General features: G+C 34.6%; 2 protein-coding genes and 1 pseudogene across 2 annotated transcripts; 2 read left to right on the forward strand and 1 right to left on the reverse strand.

The window, feature by feature from the left end:
- The first annotated feature begins 5,075 nt into the window (after positions 1-5,075).
- On the forward strand, positions 5,076-5,945 carry LOC139854552 (uncharacterized). Its single transcript, XM_071843851.1, has one exon. It carries the CDS (start codon positions 5,076-5,078, stop codon positions 5,943-5,945), a length of 870 nt encoding a protein of 289 aa, XP_071699952.1.
- Positions 5,946-11,773: 5,828 nt separating this feature from the next.
- Positions 11,774-12,047, reverse strand: LOC139853345 (protein translation factor SUI1 homolog; annotated as a pseudogene).
- Positions 12,048-12,998: 951 nt separating this feature from the next.
- LOC139854553 (uncharacterized) lies at positions 12,999-15,869 on the forward strand. The gene is made up of 10 exons (XM_071843852.1): positions 12,999-13,151; positions 13,249-13,515; positions 13,596-13,897; positions 14,466-14,692; positions 14,792-14,968; positions 15,048-15,170; positions 15,251-15,284; positions 15,442-15,552; positions 15,645-15,749; positions 15,861-15,869. The coding sequence occupies exons 4-10, from the start codon at positions 14,475-14,477 to the stop codon at positions 15,867-15,869; spliced, it is 777 nt and encodes a 258-aa protein (XP_071699953.1). The 5' UTR covers positions 12,999-13,151; positions 13,249-13,515; positions 13,596-13,897; positions 14,466-14,474.
- Positions 15,870-17,740: the final 1,871 nt, after the last annotated feature.

The raw sequence follows: 17,740 nt of genomic DNA on the forward strand, positions 1-17,740 counted from the left end.
TCACAGTGCAAAGAAATTTGAGAATGCTAAAGTTCAAAACATATCCTGAACTTAATTCATATCTCTTAGTTGCAGAGCAAAATGATGAGCTATTAATGAAAAATCAGCAATCCCGTCCTACTGGTACACTTGCAATCCCTGAAGCAAATACTGCAAATAATTATAAACAGGGACAAGGACGCGGGCAAGGTCGTGGTTATAATAACCATCACCATCATCATGCCAAAAGCCATAACTATGGTAGAAACCATCCTTATGGTAATGGTAATGGGCGTGGACGTGGTCGTGGTCGTGGCCGTGGTGGTCAAAGAAATAGTAATCCACGAAAATATAAATATCAACCACAAAACAAGCCCATTAAACAAGATGTTGAAGAAAATTCTTCTAAAAATTCTGAAGAATCTTGCTACAGATGTGGTAGAATGGGCCACTGGGCTAATACTTGCCGAACATCTAAACATCTTGTTAAGATGTATCAGGATTCGCTGAAAGGTAAAGAAAAGGAAGTAAATTTTGTGGATAATATTGATCCAACAGTCACTGAGAAACCATCTGATTTATATGAAGATTTCTTGAATGTTTAAGTTGTGTGTTTTTTGAAAAATAAACGATTTAATATCGTCTGTCTTTGTCATTATGTTTGCTAAATGTTTCAGTACTATCTATTTGCGTTTAAAATATTGTGTAACATTAATGTACTCACTATTTATTTCTTATATATGAAGTTCAATATGAATTTTGCTGGAATACAACATCAATCAAGTGGTGGAGATCTCTGTATAGCAGACAGTGGAACTACACACACTATACTTAAATCCGAGAAATATTTTATTGATCTAAAACCAACGGAAGGAACTATACATACAATATCAGGACCTGCTAACTTGATAAAAGGGATAGGAAAGGCAAATTTCATACTACCAAATGGTACAAAATTTTTAATAAATGATGCCTTATTTTCTCCCAAGTCAAGCAGAAATTTATTGAGTTTCTCCGACATATACCTTAACGGGTATGATTATCAGTCAGTGACAACAGAAAATGAGAAATATTTAAGTATCACTGACAAGAGTCATGTGGTTGAAAAACTGCCAAGACTTAGTTCTGGATTACATTATACACATATAAATGTACCAGAAATACATATGGTAGTTAACGAAAAATATATTGATCCTGGTGTATTCAGTTTATGGCATAACAGATTAGGCCATCCAGGATCAACAATGATGAAAAGGATTATTGAATGTACTCATGGACATCCACTAAAGGATAGAAAAATCCATCATGATACAATGGTTCCATGTACATCTTGCTCTCTTGGAAAATTGATAACTAGACCCTCACCACTTAAGGTTGAGAAAGAATCACCAATGTTTCTTGAAAGAATTCAAGGTGATATATGTGGACCAATTCATCCACCATGTGGACCATTTAGATATTTCATGGTTCTAATAGACGCATCTAGCAGATGGTCTCATGTTTGTCTGTTATCAAGCCGTAATGTGGCATTTGCAAAATTTCTTGCCCAAATTATTAAATTGAGAGCTCATTTTCCTGATTACACCATTAAAAGGGTGAGACTTGATAATGCTGGTGAATTTACATCTCAAGCATTTAATGACTATTGCATGTCTATAGGAATTGTTGTTGAACATTCTGTTGCTCATGTGCATACACAAAATGGTTTAGCCGAGTCATTGATTAAACGTTTACAGTTAATCGCTAGACCATTGATAATGAGAACAAAACTCCATGTATCTATATGGGGTCATGCAATTTTACATGCTGCTGCATTGATTCGCATCAGACCAAGTGCAAGTCATAAATATTCCCCCCTACAACTTGCTTTTGGTCAAGAGCCAAATATTTCCCATCTTAGAACATTTGGTTGTGCAGTGTATGTTCCAATTGCGACACCACAACGTACAAAAATGGGTCCTCAAAGGAGGTTGGGAATATATGTTGGATATGAAACATCTTCAATATTAAGGTATATTGAACCTATGACAGGTGACGTTTTTACAGCACGTTTTGCTGATTGTCATTTTAATGAAACATTGTTCCCTAGATTAGGGGGAGAAATAAAAAATAAAGAAAATGATGTTTCATGGTGTGAACCTCAATTAAAGTATCTTGATCCTCGCACAAAAGAATGCGAGACAGAAGTTCAAAAGATAATGCATATACAAGAACTTGCAAATCAATTGCCTGATGCATTTACAGATACAAAAACGGTGACAAAATCATATATACCAGCAGTAAATACTCCAGCTCGAATTGAAATTCCAAAAGCTGGCAATAACGTCACTCATGAATCTTTGCCACGTCAGAAACGTGGAAGACCAATCGGTTCAAAGGATAAAAATCCTCGAAAAAGAAAATCAGCTGATAATGAAGTAAAAGAAAGTGTTCAAGAAGAACCACAAATCAGTACTCCTACTGCAGAGGAGATTGATGATGTCAATACAGAAATTGCAATCAATTATGCATATTCAAAAATATTATGGAACCGAAATGAAATGAAAAATCTTGATGAGAAATTTTCATTTAATGTTGCATATGACATCATGAATAATGATGATGATCCAGAACCAACATCTATGGTTGAATGTCAAAATAGACATGATTGGGCTCAATGGAAAGAAGCAATACGAGCTGAATTAGAATCACTCAATAAAAGAAAAGTTTTCGGATCCATCATTCTCACTCCTAAAGATGTGAAACCTGTAGGATACAGATGGATTTTTGTCCGAAAAAGAAATGAGAAAAATGAAGTTACAAGGTATAAAGCTAGACTTGTAGCTCAAGGTTTTTCTCAAAGACCGGGAATTGATTATGAAGAAACTTATTCTCCTGTTATGGATGCAATTACTTTTAGGTACTTAATCAGTCTGGCAGTTTCTAAAAATTTAGAAATGCATCTCATGGATGTTGTGACTGCTTATCTATATGGATCACTTGATAGTGATATATATATGAAGATACCTGAAGGATTTAAGGTACCAGAAGCATCAAATGCAAAACCCAAAGAAATGTATTCGATTAAATTACAAAGATCTTTATATGGGTTAAAACAATCGGGACGTATGTGGTATAACCGATTAAGTGATTACTTGATAAGCAAAGGGTATACAAATAATCTTACTTGCCCTTGTGTTTTCATTAAGAAAACAACATCCGGATATGTGATCATAGCTGTTTATGTTGATGATCTTAACATCATAGGTACAAATAAAGAGATCCATGAAGCCATTCAACTTCTAAAGAAAGAATTTGAAATGAAAGATCTCGGAAAAACCAAGTATTGCCTTGGTTTACAAATTGAGCATATGCCTAATGGTTTACTTGTACATCAAACAACATATACTGAAAAGATTTTGAAACGTTTCAATATGGACAAGGCAAAACCATTAAGTACTCCTATGGTTGTTAGATCACTCAATGTTGAAGCTGATCCATTTCGTCCATGTGAAGATCAAGAAGACATTCTTGGACCAGAAGTACCATATCTTAGTGCAATTGGAGCTCTTATGTATCTTACAAATTGTACAAGACCTGACATTTCTTTTGCAGTTAATTTGTTGGCAAGGTTCAGCTCTGCTCCTACCAAAAGACACTGGAATGGGATCAAACACATATTTCGATACCTTCGAGGAACTACTGATTTAGGATTATTTTATTCTAACGAATCAAAACAAGATTTGGTTGGTTATGCAGATGCAGGTTATTTATCTGATCCACATAAAGCTAAATCTCAAACTGGATATGTATTCCTAAATGGAGGTACTGCAATATCATGGCGTTCTCAAAAACAAACACTTGTTGCTACATCGTCAAATCATGCCGAAGTTATTGCATTACATGAAGCTACTCGAGAATGTTTTTGGTTGAGATCAATGACACAACTCATTACTGATTCTTGTGGACTAGAACGCGATAAAAGTCCAACAACTATCTTTGAAGATAATGCAGCTTGCATAGCACAGATGAAAGAAGGGTATATCAAAAGTGACCGAACAAAACACATACCACCTAGATTCTTCTCATACACTCAAAATCTCATTAAGGACAACCAGATTGAAATGAGATATGTGCAATCTAGCAAAAACTCTGCTGATCTTTTCACGAAAGCACTTCCAACTGCTATTTTCAGAACACACGTTCATAACATTGGCATGAGACATGTTCAAAAGATGTAACAGCTGAAGCGATGTCTACTTGAGGGGGAGTCAACTCCATGCTGCACTCTTTTTCCCTTAGCTAAAGTTTTTTCCCACTGGGTTTTCTTTAGCAAGGTTTTTAACGAGGCAGTAATTTATAGTTGATCTTCAACAAAATAAAATTGCTATCCAAGGGGGAGTGTTATAATAATAATAATAATATAGATATGGATAGTCAATTTTGGTGTATACATATAGTCAATTTTGGTACACAAAGTATGTATTTTTATATTGAGATTTTAGGCTATAAATACTCATGAATGCAAGCATTAAACTTGCACCATTTCTCACACTTACAAAGTGTTTATTTCTTTCTCTCCATTATCATCTTTGTTCTTACACTTCATTATTATTATTCTAAATCAAGAATCAAATCACTAAAGGTAGTTATAAGCCTACTGAATTATAACATCAAGAATCAAACCACTAAAGGTAGTTATAAGCCTACTGAATTATAACATCAAGAATCAAACCACTAAAGGTAGTTATAAGCCTACTGAATTATAACACTTAAATGTTTTTTTTTTTTTTTTTTGAAAGTCATAAAAGATTTTGCATCTAAGCATTATAAGTATAATAACTTAGGCCTCGGTTCCTTCTTTCTTTTCCCTTTTGTTTTATTGATTTTATTCCTTATTAATTTTTTAAATTAGTTTAATCTTTAAAAATATAAATTAAAAAAATGTACTTTTTTCAAAATAACCACATACTAAACCAATTAACCAAATTCACGTTTATTATTAATTTCACTGTCAACGTATACTTATTCAATATAAAAAAAACGTTGTTAAAGTGGTGTCCTATATGATTTTAAATCTATGTTCATATTAATTTCAGATGGATCGGAGTAGATGAATGTATAAGATACCTCGTCATACTTCAGAATATCTCACGGAGTTGGGTGATTTTATGAAAGTTGCAGAAGCTGATCGTGTGAATAAAGAGAACGAGAAAATATCTTGCCCTTGTAAAAAATGTCAAAACTTCGCTAGTTATGTTGATCGCGATGTAATTACCCGACACCTAATAGTATACGGATTTGTGGAAGAGTATACGTGTTGGTCGTGGCACGGAGAATTATTAGTTGATAGTAACCCAATTGTTGGGGAGTATAATGATGATGATCACGACGCTACTAATGTTGCTGTTGATGAAAAGTTCGAATCAGACAGTGATGGGTATATAGATAATCTTGAAGACATGTTACATGACGTGGATGGTAATATTGATGAAAACAACTATGATAAATTTCAACAAATGTTTGTCGACTCCGAAAAAATATTATATAGCGGGTGTACCAAGTTTACTAAGCTTTCTGCTGTACTGCGGTTGTTAAACTTAAAAACTAACAATGGTTGGAGTGACAAAAGTTTCACGGAACTTTTGAAATTATTACATGAAATGTTACCCGACGACAACGAGCTGCCCGTTTCATTATACCAAGCAATGAAAATTATGTGTCCAATGGGACTGGAAGTAGAAAGAATACATGCATGTCCGAATGATTGTATGTTGTATAGAAATGAGTATAAAGACCTACACAAATGTCGTGTATGTGGTACATCAAGGTATAAGTCAAAAGACGCAACAAAAGAAGTTAGTAGTGATGTGAATAAGAATGGACCCCCGGCTAAAGTTTTGTGGTATTTGCCTCTCATACCAAGATTAAAAAGGTTATTTGCGAATGCTAAAGATGCAAGGTTATTGCGTTGGCACGCCGAATAGCGTAAAAATGATGGGAAAGTACGTCATGTGGCTGATTCTCCGCAATGGAGGAATATCGATGGTATAGAAGATTTTGGAGAAGAGATTAGAAATATCCGCTTTGGACTTAGTTCTGATGGAATAAATCTGTTTGGTAACTTGAGCAGTCGCCACAGCACTTGGCCAGTTCTTTTATGTATATATAATCTTCCGCCTTGGTTATGTATGAAACGTAAATACATCATGATGTCATTGTTGATTCAAGGTCCGAAACAACCTGGGAACGGTATTGACGTTTATCTGGCTCCATTAATAGATGACTTAAAAACATTGTGGTCCCCAGGTGTCCAAGTGTATGATGCGTATAAATGTGAGAATTTTAATTTACGGGCTATGATTTTTTGCACTATCAATGATTTTCCAGCCTACGGAAACTTATCGGGATATTCAACGAAAGGGAGTAAGGCATGTCCTCTTTGTGAGGATGAGACATCGTCGAGGTGGTTGAAAATTTGTAGGAAAACAGTGTACATGGGGCACCGTAGTTCACTTTCCAGGTATCATCCGTACCGTAAAAAAAAATAAAGTGTTTGATGGTAATATTGAAAATGGGATTTTACGGCCACCTTTGGACGGCAAAACTGTATTCTCGAGAGTTAAACATAGAAACATTGTGTTTGGTAAAAAGAATAAAATTCCGAAGAAGGGACTTTGGAAAAAAAAGTCTATTTTTTGGGAGTTACCCTATTGGAAGCATTTGCAGGTCCGACATTGCATTGATGTTATGCATATTGAAAAAAATGTATGTGATAGTTTGATAGGGTTGTTATTGAACATTCCAGGAAAAACGAAAGATGGGATTAATGTTCGAAAGGACTTTGAAGATATGAAAATTCGAACGGAGCTTAAGCCTTACTATAAAGGGAAGAAAGCATTTCTACCACCAGCTTGTTACACCCTTTCGAAGGTTGAAAAAACAAAATTTTGTAAATGTCTACATGGAATTAAGGTTCCGTCTGGATACTCTGCTAACATTAAAAAGTTGGTGTCACTGAAAGATAATAGATTACTCGGAATGAAGTCTCACGATTGTCATGTTTTAATGACACAAATGAATCCTATCGCAATTCGTGACATACTCCTAAGTGGCGTTCGACACACTATCACAAAGCTTTGTTTGTTTTTTAACATGATTCATTCGAAAGTGATTGATCCTGAAGTGTTGGATATGTGGCAAAAAGATATTATCATTACTCTTTGCCAGCTTGAAATGTATTTTCCTCCTTCCTTTTTTGATATCATGGTTCACTTGGTATCTCATATTATATATGAAATAAAGGCTTGTGGTCCCGTATTCCTACGATACATGTACCCATTTGAGAGATATATGGGTTTCTTGAAAGGGTATGTACGAAACTATTCTCGACCAGAAGGAAGTATTATTGAAGGATATCTTTCAGAGGAAGTGACTACATTTTGTTCGGATTATCTGAAAGATTCAAGAACTATTGGGCTCCCACAATCTCGACACGAAGGTAGACTTCAAGGAGTTGGGACAATTGGAAAAAAATAGTTAATGTCGAACATGATGAACTACACCAAGCACATTTTACAGTTCTACAATACATGACGTGTATTGATCCGTACATACATGAACACATGGCATTATTAAAATCTAAGAATCTTGGTAGGGACAAAAAATGGTTGCTTGCTGAACATAACAAATGTTTCTCTTCATGGTTGAAGGTAAGAGTAAATGATCTTGATGTAGAGGATCAATTAGTGAAAATGTTGGGGTTGGGTCCCGATTTTGTGGTGGCAAAATATCAAGGCTACGATATTAATGGGTATACGTTTTACACTCATAAACAAGATGCAAAAAGTACGTTGCAAAATACCGGGGTCACTCTAATAGCCACGGCGACAGAACTCCACGACAATACTCATGATGTAAGGTCAAATATCGCAAAAAACTCGTATTATGGTGTCATTCAAGAAATATGGGAATTGGACTATAACACATTCACTATACCTTTGTTTAAGTGTAAATGGGTCGAAAACAAACGCGGTGTTCAAGTTGACGACCATGGGTTTACAATTGTAAACCTTTCCACTAATGGTTATTCAGCAGAACCATTTATTCTAGCTAAACAGGCCACCCAAGTATTTTTTGTTCAAGACCCGAAAAATTCAAGATGGCACATTGTCCTACTTGGTAAACGACGTATACTCGGTGTTGAGAATGTTGTGGATGAGGATGAATATGACCAGTTTGATGAGCTACCTCCATTTTCTATCGAGATTTCACAAACACGTGATGTTATTGATGATACTATTTACTTAAGAACCGACCACACAGAAGGATTATGGGTTGATACCCCTCGTTTTAACACACAGGTACAAGTTTTCAAACGTTTATTCGACTCAATATAGAATGAACGTATATGTTCAAGTAAATAAAATGTTACTTTACTAATATTTCTTTTCTATACAGGAAGTCATAACATGAGGATATTATCAGATGATATTGCACGAGTTTTTTTTATTCATAAGACATATATCCTTCGATAGTTATAGAGATTTAATAATGCAATATTTTATTTTGTTAGTTACTCGTTTAATTATAGACACATATTTTTCAAGTGTTTTTATTTACTCCGTATTTAATAATGTACTCTAAAACGATTTCTCGGCAAAAACTCGGCCGATTTTTTCGATTTTTGCAACCTTGAATATATGATAAGTAACTATAACTATTATATTTATATAAAATATAAACTATAGTAATAATACAAAATATTACTCCGTATAGAACAACATTACAACCTTAAAATAAATTTCTGCCTTTAAAAAAAAAAAAAGAAATAAATAAATATAGAGGGAGAATAAAATAAATTTAGAGGGAGAATGAAATCAATAGCGGGAAGAACAAAAAGAATTGGGGAAATAAAATCTTCCAAATTTCATTCTCTATCCCTAAATTGCAAAACCAAAACCGTTCACCAGAGTGTACATTCACCACCTAAACCCTACTTCTCGCTAATCGTCTCCATTTCCGCTCATCATCTTCATTTCCACTCTACAGCTGCCATCGTGAGTCATTCCGCCGTGATCCTCATTAATTTTTGCAGTTGATTGACATCGAAACGAAGGTATACCTAACACTTGTTTTCGTCAATTATGCAGTTGTCTTTGTTGTTTAAACTTTATTTTTGAGATTTTTGTTGGTAGTCTATCTGATTCAATGTTGATTAGCGAAATTATTAGTGTAGGTGAGTATCTAAATGTGATATTGGTATTTAATTCATATTCAATTGATTTATTTACCTTTATATAAACACGATTATGACATGCATGTGTTTTTTGGAGTGTTTATATTATTAAACTATCTATATTTTATATGTTAAATTTGTTTATTTTGTTACTTGTTGCAACTGATATGCAAGTTTATAATCTTTAATTTAGGCAAGATACTTTGACATAAAATGAGTACTAATTACAAAAATTATTGTTGTTGAGTACATAGAATGAATTACTATTACTATACTGATGTTAGTTTAGTCTATACATAACCTTGGGACATTAACACAGTTCTATATGGAAGAAATCATGTGTATTTACCAATGGAGGATTTAGGAATTAGTTATGTTGCATAGTCTTACAATTACTCAACTTTTTAATTGTTGGTTCTAGGCTTTGAGTTCTGTTTCAGGAATTAGTCATTGGGTATGCATAATCATGTACCTACCAGTGGCGCGTTCATTATTCATGCTTAAATGTTCACTTGAATAGTTTAACTCTAAAGATACTCTTCTTAACTGATTTCCTTAATAGATTAAGTAGTTATGATCTCTTATGTGCACACGAATTTGGTCATTTTTTTTTTTATTCATTTATGGTTGTTTTTAAGGCTTGGTTTATGTAGCTTAAAGATATGTATGGTTGTGTTCACATATGCGTTGAACTTGATAGGTTAAGTGGAGAGCATTCACATATATATTCACTTCTACTGTTGCTGCCATTATCAAACCTCATTCTTATGGTACGTTTAAACAAGCATTCAACTTACATTTACTTCTATTGTTACACTTCTGTCACTTCTGATCACTTTAGTCTGGTTTTACACGTTATCTTATAGCTATCTTTAACGGGTTTGAACCATCAATAACATCCAGAACTGATCTTTAACAAGTAATTGAGCCAAATTGGCACATTATAACATATACTACACTTGCCTCCTGTAAGAATATCCAAATTTTCGTCAATAACTTAATTTTGATCAAAATGATTTTGTTGCCTTTGTTTCAGGATTCCGAACAAGATTTTGAATATGAGCTTGAATCTACTGATATTGAAGAGTATGAAACTAGTGATGACGAAGACGAAGTACAACCAACAAAAAAGAGAACTACTACTCACAAACACTCAAAAGGAAACAGAGAAATTCAGGTAAGTGAATCTAGTGACGACGAAGACGAAGAACAACTGCACAAAAATAGAACAAGAGGAACAACTACTAAGAAAAACTCTAAAAGAAAAAGAGAATATGAGTTCAGTGAATCCAGTGACGATGAAGTCGAAGAACAACCAAAAAAAGGGGAACAAGAGGAACAACAACTCTAAAAAATTTTAAAGGAAAAAGAGAGATTGAGTTCAATGAATTTGGGCAAGCTATTGGGCCTAATCAAGTTAAATTTGGTCATAAATGTGGAAGCTACTCGAGGAGGATTATTTCTATAGCTATCGAAGATTGGCGCGACGTTCCAAAGCCTAAATTAGATGAATTGTGGAATAAAATAAAGGTACTAACTATTCAACACTTTTATTTGCATTGTTATCTTATTAAATACATGTATATGTATTTCCAGGGGTGGAACTTCTAAAGGGCTAGCGGGGGTGGTTGCCCCAACTAAGAATCTGATTGTAGTTGACATTGTTTAATAGTACAAATAGAAGTGATAAGAAAATTATAATCCGTATCTACTAATCTATACATTATCGTTTGTTTCAAATAATTACTACGTACTTATTATATGGGATTTCTTTTTTGTGTATTTGTGTATTAACACTTAATAATTTTTCTTAATTTCAACAGAATTACTGGGGAATTCAAACTGATAAAGTCAGAGCTCCAGTACTTAGGGTGTGCAACGAAAGAAGGTGGAGGGATTTTAAAACGAGACTCCGAAAGAAGTTCATGGACAATGGAGAAACTCCTTTTAAAGTGTACACTTTTTTAGAGGAAAGGGATTGGCTACAGTTTGTTGAACAACAGAATACAGAAGCGAAAAGGGTATTTTTTTTCGAATTGTTATAAAGTTGTTAATTTGTTATGAGTTACTCATGTTGCATTGTATCTAACTGTTTCTTTACTGTTTTGTGAAGTTGCAACGGGAAAAAGGCAGGGAATTAGCTAAATTGAAGACGAATCCACCAAAATTGGGATCAAAGGGTTATCGTGGCAATGAACCAACATGGATAGCAGAGGGAAAATCAGCAAAAACGTCAACAATACTTCATAAGATTCCATGTCGGCATGCACGAAATTACTTATTAGGGCGTACTCCGTTGGAAGATGGGGTCAGGAAAGTAACGCCTGAAGTTGAGGAAAAAGTTAAAAAACTTGTAAGTTTTTTTTTTTTTTTTTTTTTGGTTCAGCTGTTCACTGATTATTATGTCTAACGTCAATACACAGAAACATTTTCATAATCTTCTCATCACTTAATCGCTAATAGACAACTTGGATAACAAACAGAACTTAATCACAACCCAACTACATTAAAGACAACACATTTGGATACTTGATATGCGTAAACCATAGACTTGCACACTGTGTCCCATGTAGCAGCTTAAAATTCCTGAATCTTGATGTTTTCATTCTTCACTATTCCTGCCTGGGTAAGAAAGCTAGACACGTTCTTTCTCTGATCAGCTTGAAGCTGGATGACCTGGCCTAGTTCAGGGTCCTGGAAAAGGGTGCCATTGCAGCAGAATTCTTTCTTGAGGTCCTTCAGAATTTTATTGTAACTATAATCTTTTGACCCAGCACCAGAGCCTTCAGTACTAGCTTCAGCAAATGGGTCAAAAGCGGAAGCTAGGAATCTGAAGGTCGAGTTCAGACATGAAAATTAGCTGCTAAAATGGAGCGGCAACCAAAACTTTCCTTGATATAATTGTCGCTCAGATCTGGCCGGTGATTAGGGTTTTGAATGAAAAGCACGGGACAGAAGAAACCCTAGAGAAGTACGGACAAATCCGAGCAGACGAATGTTAAGTCGGTTTGATTAAAAAAAAAACTTGTAAGATTACGTTAGGCGTTTATAACATACTCATTTAGAAATATGTTTAATTATAAATGATGCTTTCACATTTTATGTTAGAAAACAATATTTTATGTAGTACCATTTAGACCCATTAAACTTTATAGATTTTATTTTTATTTTATTGTACATTATTGATTGATGATTTTTGCATTTGTAGCTAACATTCTTTTTTTATGATTCTGTATTAGTAGGCTAATATACTTCATGCATTAATTTACAGACAAAATTGTCTCAACGTAATTCGGAGTTTGCTCCGGGAACAGATTTGCTAACCTTGGTAGAAGGAAAGGAGCATGGTGGGCGCACAAGGGGAGTAGGGTATACGGTTGGTTTGAAGAAGGGTATCACGGGGTACGACAAGAAGCAAAGAAAGAAACGCCAGTCTTCAAAAGAGTTACTAAAAGTAATAGAACAACTACTAGAAAAAATTGAACGATTGGAAGCAAAAGTAGCTGCATTGGAGTCTAAGCAACAAGGACCAGATTTTATTGAAGATGATGTACCTGACTTTGATTCGAAACGTAGTAGAAGCAATCCTGACCATGATTCTTCGCATCTCGATCATTTGCCCAAAACAGTGGTAATTCTACTTTATATATTTGATAAACTGTTATATGTTTTTTTAGAAGGTGGACTAATTATACTACATGGTACATATGTTATGTAGGAGCCTACTAATTCTAAATGTACACAAGAACTGTTGGATGTACCGGTTGTCAAAGAGAAATCTAAAAAAGTATCGGATGTACCTGCTACCAAAGCGAAACCTAATAAAGTATCTGATGTACCTGTCGTCAAAGCGATACCTAAAAAAGTATCAGATGATGTACCTGTTGTCAAACCGATACTTAAAAAAGTTGATTATGCTTCAGCTACTTATGTGGAACGGCTAGATAAGTTAAATGTAATATATCTTATTTCATTACTAAGATAATACATACATGTTTTTGTTACAAATGCACACCAAGTATATCATCTGTTATGTTATATATGTTATTCAGGTGCCCACCCAATGTGCTTTGATTGTCCCCAATATTCCAAAGCAGATCACTTGTGCTATTGCGAGAGTACATCCGGTTTCTAGTCCTACTGGTCGCTTAATTCATGGAAAGCCGTTGTCACCGGGTTATATCAAGGTACAAGTTGAAGATGTGATTAAAGAGTATGGAGATTTAGAACTTCCATCTCCAACGGAAGAGATTGAAAAGCTTATTGACGCTAGAAATTCTTTCATTGAGTGGCCAAAAGCTAGAATCCGATTTTTTAAGGTATGTTTTTTTAAAGCATTTATGACAGTTGGTACTTTAGTAACAATTACTCACGCGAAACTCACAAAATTTGCTGCTAGGGATCTGCTTCTGGAACAGCACCAACAAAGTTAACATCGCTAAACGGGGGAACATCTAAAAGTTAACATCGCTAAACGGGGGAACATCTACTAAGACAACATCAGTGAACGGGGGAACGTCCCATAAGCCAACGTCGATAAACAGTGGACCATCCACTAAGCTAACATCAGTGACCGGGGGAACGTCCCATAAGCCAACGTCGATAAACAAGGGAACATCCACTAAGCCAAAGCCGTTAAATGAGAAAACGTCTACTAAGCTGTCCAAAGAGCCTAATAAGAATGCACATAAGTCGTACCCGGTAAACTCTAAGAAATATTACTTACTATGTAAACATATATATGTTAATATGCGATGTGTATGTTATCTAATTAGTTACTCGTACTTTGCAATGAATAGAAACTAGGTTAGTTTTATGATTACTATAAGTAACTACGTTAGTTTGTTATTATATGATTATTATAAAGAAAATGCATCTGAAGTATGTTATAGTTTTTTTTCGTGACTTATAATTATGTTTAGAGCTGTGTCTTATTTGATCCAGGTAATTCTGTTAGTTCGTGACTTGTAATTCCTTTTTTTTTTTTGAAAAGCTCGTGACTTGTAATTCTGTTGGTTCCATTTTCGTGAATTGTAATATAGTTATTTCTTTTTTTGTGACTTGTAATCTGTTAGTTCCGTGTTTGTAATTTGTAGTCTGGAAGTATGCTATAGTAATTTTTTTGTGACTTGTAATTGTGTGTGTGGAGCTGTCTTATTTGATCAACCATAGGCTGTAGTATATATCCATCTACAATCTACAATTTATATTAATTCAATCGGATTTTCAGAAAAAAGAACTTATCTATTATTGTATCACACCTATACAGGAATTGGAAATGCATAGAAATATGATACACAATGAGAAACCTCTATTTATTCGTGTTTTCTATGATCGATGGATGAAACAACCGAATCCTAGATTTGGTGCTGTGCTTTTTCTTGAGGAGGTCTTTGGGCCTAGTGTGTGTAAACAAACTGTTGTTACCTCTGATGATCTTATGTCTCTGCTAACAAATGGTTGGCTCGATATGTCAGTAATAACATATTTCACCATGTAAGTACACTCTTATATATGTATATATATCTTATTTTACAACCATAAATTGGCATTCCCGTTTCTTCTAAAGATCATTATATTTTAACATCTTTGTAGGTCGTTACATGAGAGTATGCAAAAACTGGGTGGAAATAGATGTGCGGTTTTGAACCCGTATGAGATTCGAGGCTCCCGATGTATTAGCAATATGGCAAATGTCATGGATTATCTTTTGAATGTAATCAACACACACGATAAGGATAAAACGTTTTTTCTCGCACCCTACTATGAAAAGTAAGGACCTGTAAGATACTTTCCGTTTCAATTTTGTGTATAATAATTTTGTATACTAAAATGCTTGCAATTTTATCAGCCATCATTGGGTCTTATTCATAATATGGCCACACAACAACACGGTATTCGTATTGGATTCGCTTGGGTTAAAAAGGAAGTCAACAAACGAAGACAACTACTCAATTGCAACCCCTATAAAAACGTAAGAGTTTTATTATGCTTATACAATTCAATGTTAGCTTTTTTTCAAATTATAAAATGTTCATATTGAATACCTTTCAGGATTCTTGAAGATATTCGTTGGATCTTTCCTAAGGTAAACTTTCTCCCGTTTTATATATTTAGATCCATACATACTATATTAAGTGTATTGTTTGTTCATATTGTATTTGTTTTGGGGATGACTTTGATATGGTATGAGTTGTTTGTGTTAAATATTGATACTCTTAAATCCTTTTTTTTATATAAATTAGTGCCACCAACAAAAAGAACAAAAAGGAGGTTGGGAGTGTGGTTACTACGTAATGCGGTGGATGCACGAGTTCATCTATTCTCAACAAGATGATTGTCCGCAAATTGCAAGTGTTTGTTAAATCATTTTGGCGTATAAAATACAAAATAGACCAACCTCTTGTTTGTTACATAATGGTTATTATCATTTATTTTTCTTACACAGATCCCTTGGGACCGTACAGACTCATACGAAGCGATAGATTTGGACAATATTGTTGCTTTGTGGCTATCATATTATTGGAAGACTTGTAATAGTTGGTTTTTGGTTGTATGACTATGAATTGAGTCTTTGAAGTTGAGTTATTTTTGCTTTGGTTCTTTTGTATGCCAACTTGAAACTTAAATTAAACTGAAATTTTTATTTGTTCTTTTGCTGCAGCTTAATTAGCTCTTTAATTAGATGTACTTTTTCATGTTTAGTGCAGGACCATGTAATTAGTGTGTATGTTGTCTGTTAAATACAGCATCTGTATGTTTAATATTAGGTAGAATGTATTGAAATATATACATTCCATATAATATATATATATATATATATATATATATATATATATATATATATATATATATATATATATATATATATATATATATATATATTCCCTAAAAAATCGATTATTTGTTTTTATTTGCTGTACAATAGAGATGGGTGTTTTGATGTGAAACTGGTCTCTAAAACATTTCAGAAACAGGTTTAGTAAGAATAATCACGTCTCTAAGCACTTTTAGAAACAGGTTGAAGTGTAAAAGACGTCTCTAAGCACCCAGAATAGAAACGGGCTCTTTAAAAGTTTTACAAACGTCCCCCTTTAGAAACGGGTTGAAGAACACGTCTCTAAAGTAGCAAACAACACATTTCTAAACACATTTTCTATAGTAGTGTGGGCTACGCTATGTATAGCTCAGTAGATGATCCTGTTACTTATGAAGATGCATGTAAAGAAGAAAAGTGGGTCAAAGCAATGGAGAGTGAAATATTAGCCATTCAACAAAATGAAACATGGGAATTGGTGGATCTACCTGATGGTGCAAAACCAATAGGTGTAAAATGGGTTTATAAAACCAAGTTGAATGAGCATGGAAAGGTGGATAAGTATAAGGCACGACTTGTTGTTAAAGGGTATGCGCAAAAGAAAGGTGTTGATTATAAAGAAGTTTTTACACCGTTAGCGAGATGGGATACCATTCGCACGTTACTAGCTGTGGCTGCAAAACATGGCTGGACTATCCTTCAACTTGATGTTAAAAGCGCGTTCCTACACGGTGAGCTAAAGGAGGTGGTTTATGTCAACCAACCAGCTGGGTTTATCAAAGCAGGTGAAGAAACAAAGGTGTATCGGTTGAAAAGAGCGCTCTATGGTTTAAAACTGGCTCCCCGGGCCTGGTTTCATCGTATTGAAGGCTACTTTAAGAGTGAAGGGTTTAAGCAAAGCTGCAATGATCATACGTTATTTGTCAAGAAAGTTTGGAACAAAATCATTATGGTAAGTCTTTATGTTGATGATCTTATTTATGTGGGCAATGATTTAATGCTATGTGAAAGTTTCAAGCAATCTATGCAAAAGGAGTTTGAGATGACAGATCTTGGACGAATGAGGTACTTTCTCGGTGTTGAGGTACAACAAACAGAAACAAGTATCTCGTTATGTCAACGACAATATGCAAAAGACGTTCTAGAACGTTTTACTATGTGGGAAGCAAATCCTGTCAACAATCCAATTGTTCCGGGTACTGTGCTTTTAAATAGTGGAGAAGGAGAAAAGATAGATTCCACTACGTACAAGAGGTTAATCGGCAGTCTCATGTATCTAACGGTTACACGTCCAGACTTGATGTATGTAGTAAGTCTGCTTTCACGTTTTCTTGCTAATCCAACCGCGGAACATCTATTTGCAGCAAAGAGGGTGTTACGTTATCTTAAGGGCACTTATGATTATAGGCTAGCATATGAGAAGCATTCGAAACAACCACTCAAAATATATACATATAGTGATTATGCCCGAGATGTAGAAGATCGAAGATGTACTTCGGGTTATGTATGTTTACTTAGTGGTGCAGCGATATGTTGGAGTTCACGTAACCAAGATATTGTTACTTTGTCATCCACGGAGGCTGTATACGTTGCAGCTACTGCATCAGCTTGTCATGGTGTGTGGCTGAGAGGTTTACTTGGTAACCTGGATGAAAAGTATACTGGCCCGATTGAGATTATGTGTGACAACAGCTCCACTATAAAGTTGTCCAAGAATCCAGTGATGC

Source organism: Rutidosis leptorrhynchoides, chromosome 6 (genome assembly GCF_046630445.1).
Source record: "Rutidosis leptorrhynchoides isolate AG116_Rl617_1_P2 chromosome 6, CSIRO_AGI_Rlap_v1, whole genome shotgun sequence".
Lineage (NCBI taxonomy): Eukaryota > Viridiplantae > Streptophyta > Magnoliopsida > Asterales > Asteraceae > Rutidosis > Rutidosis leptorrhynchoides.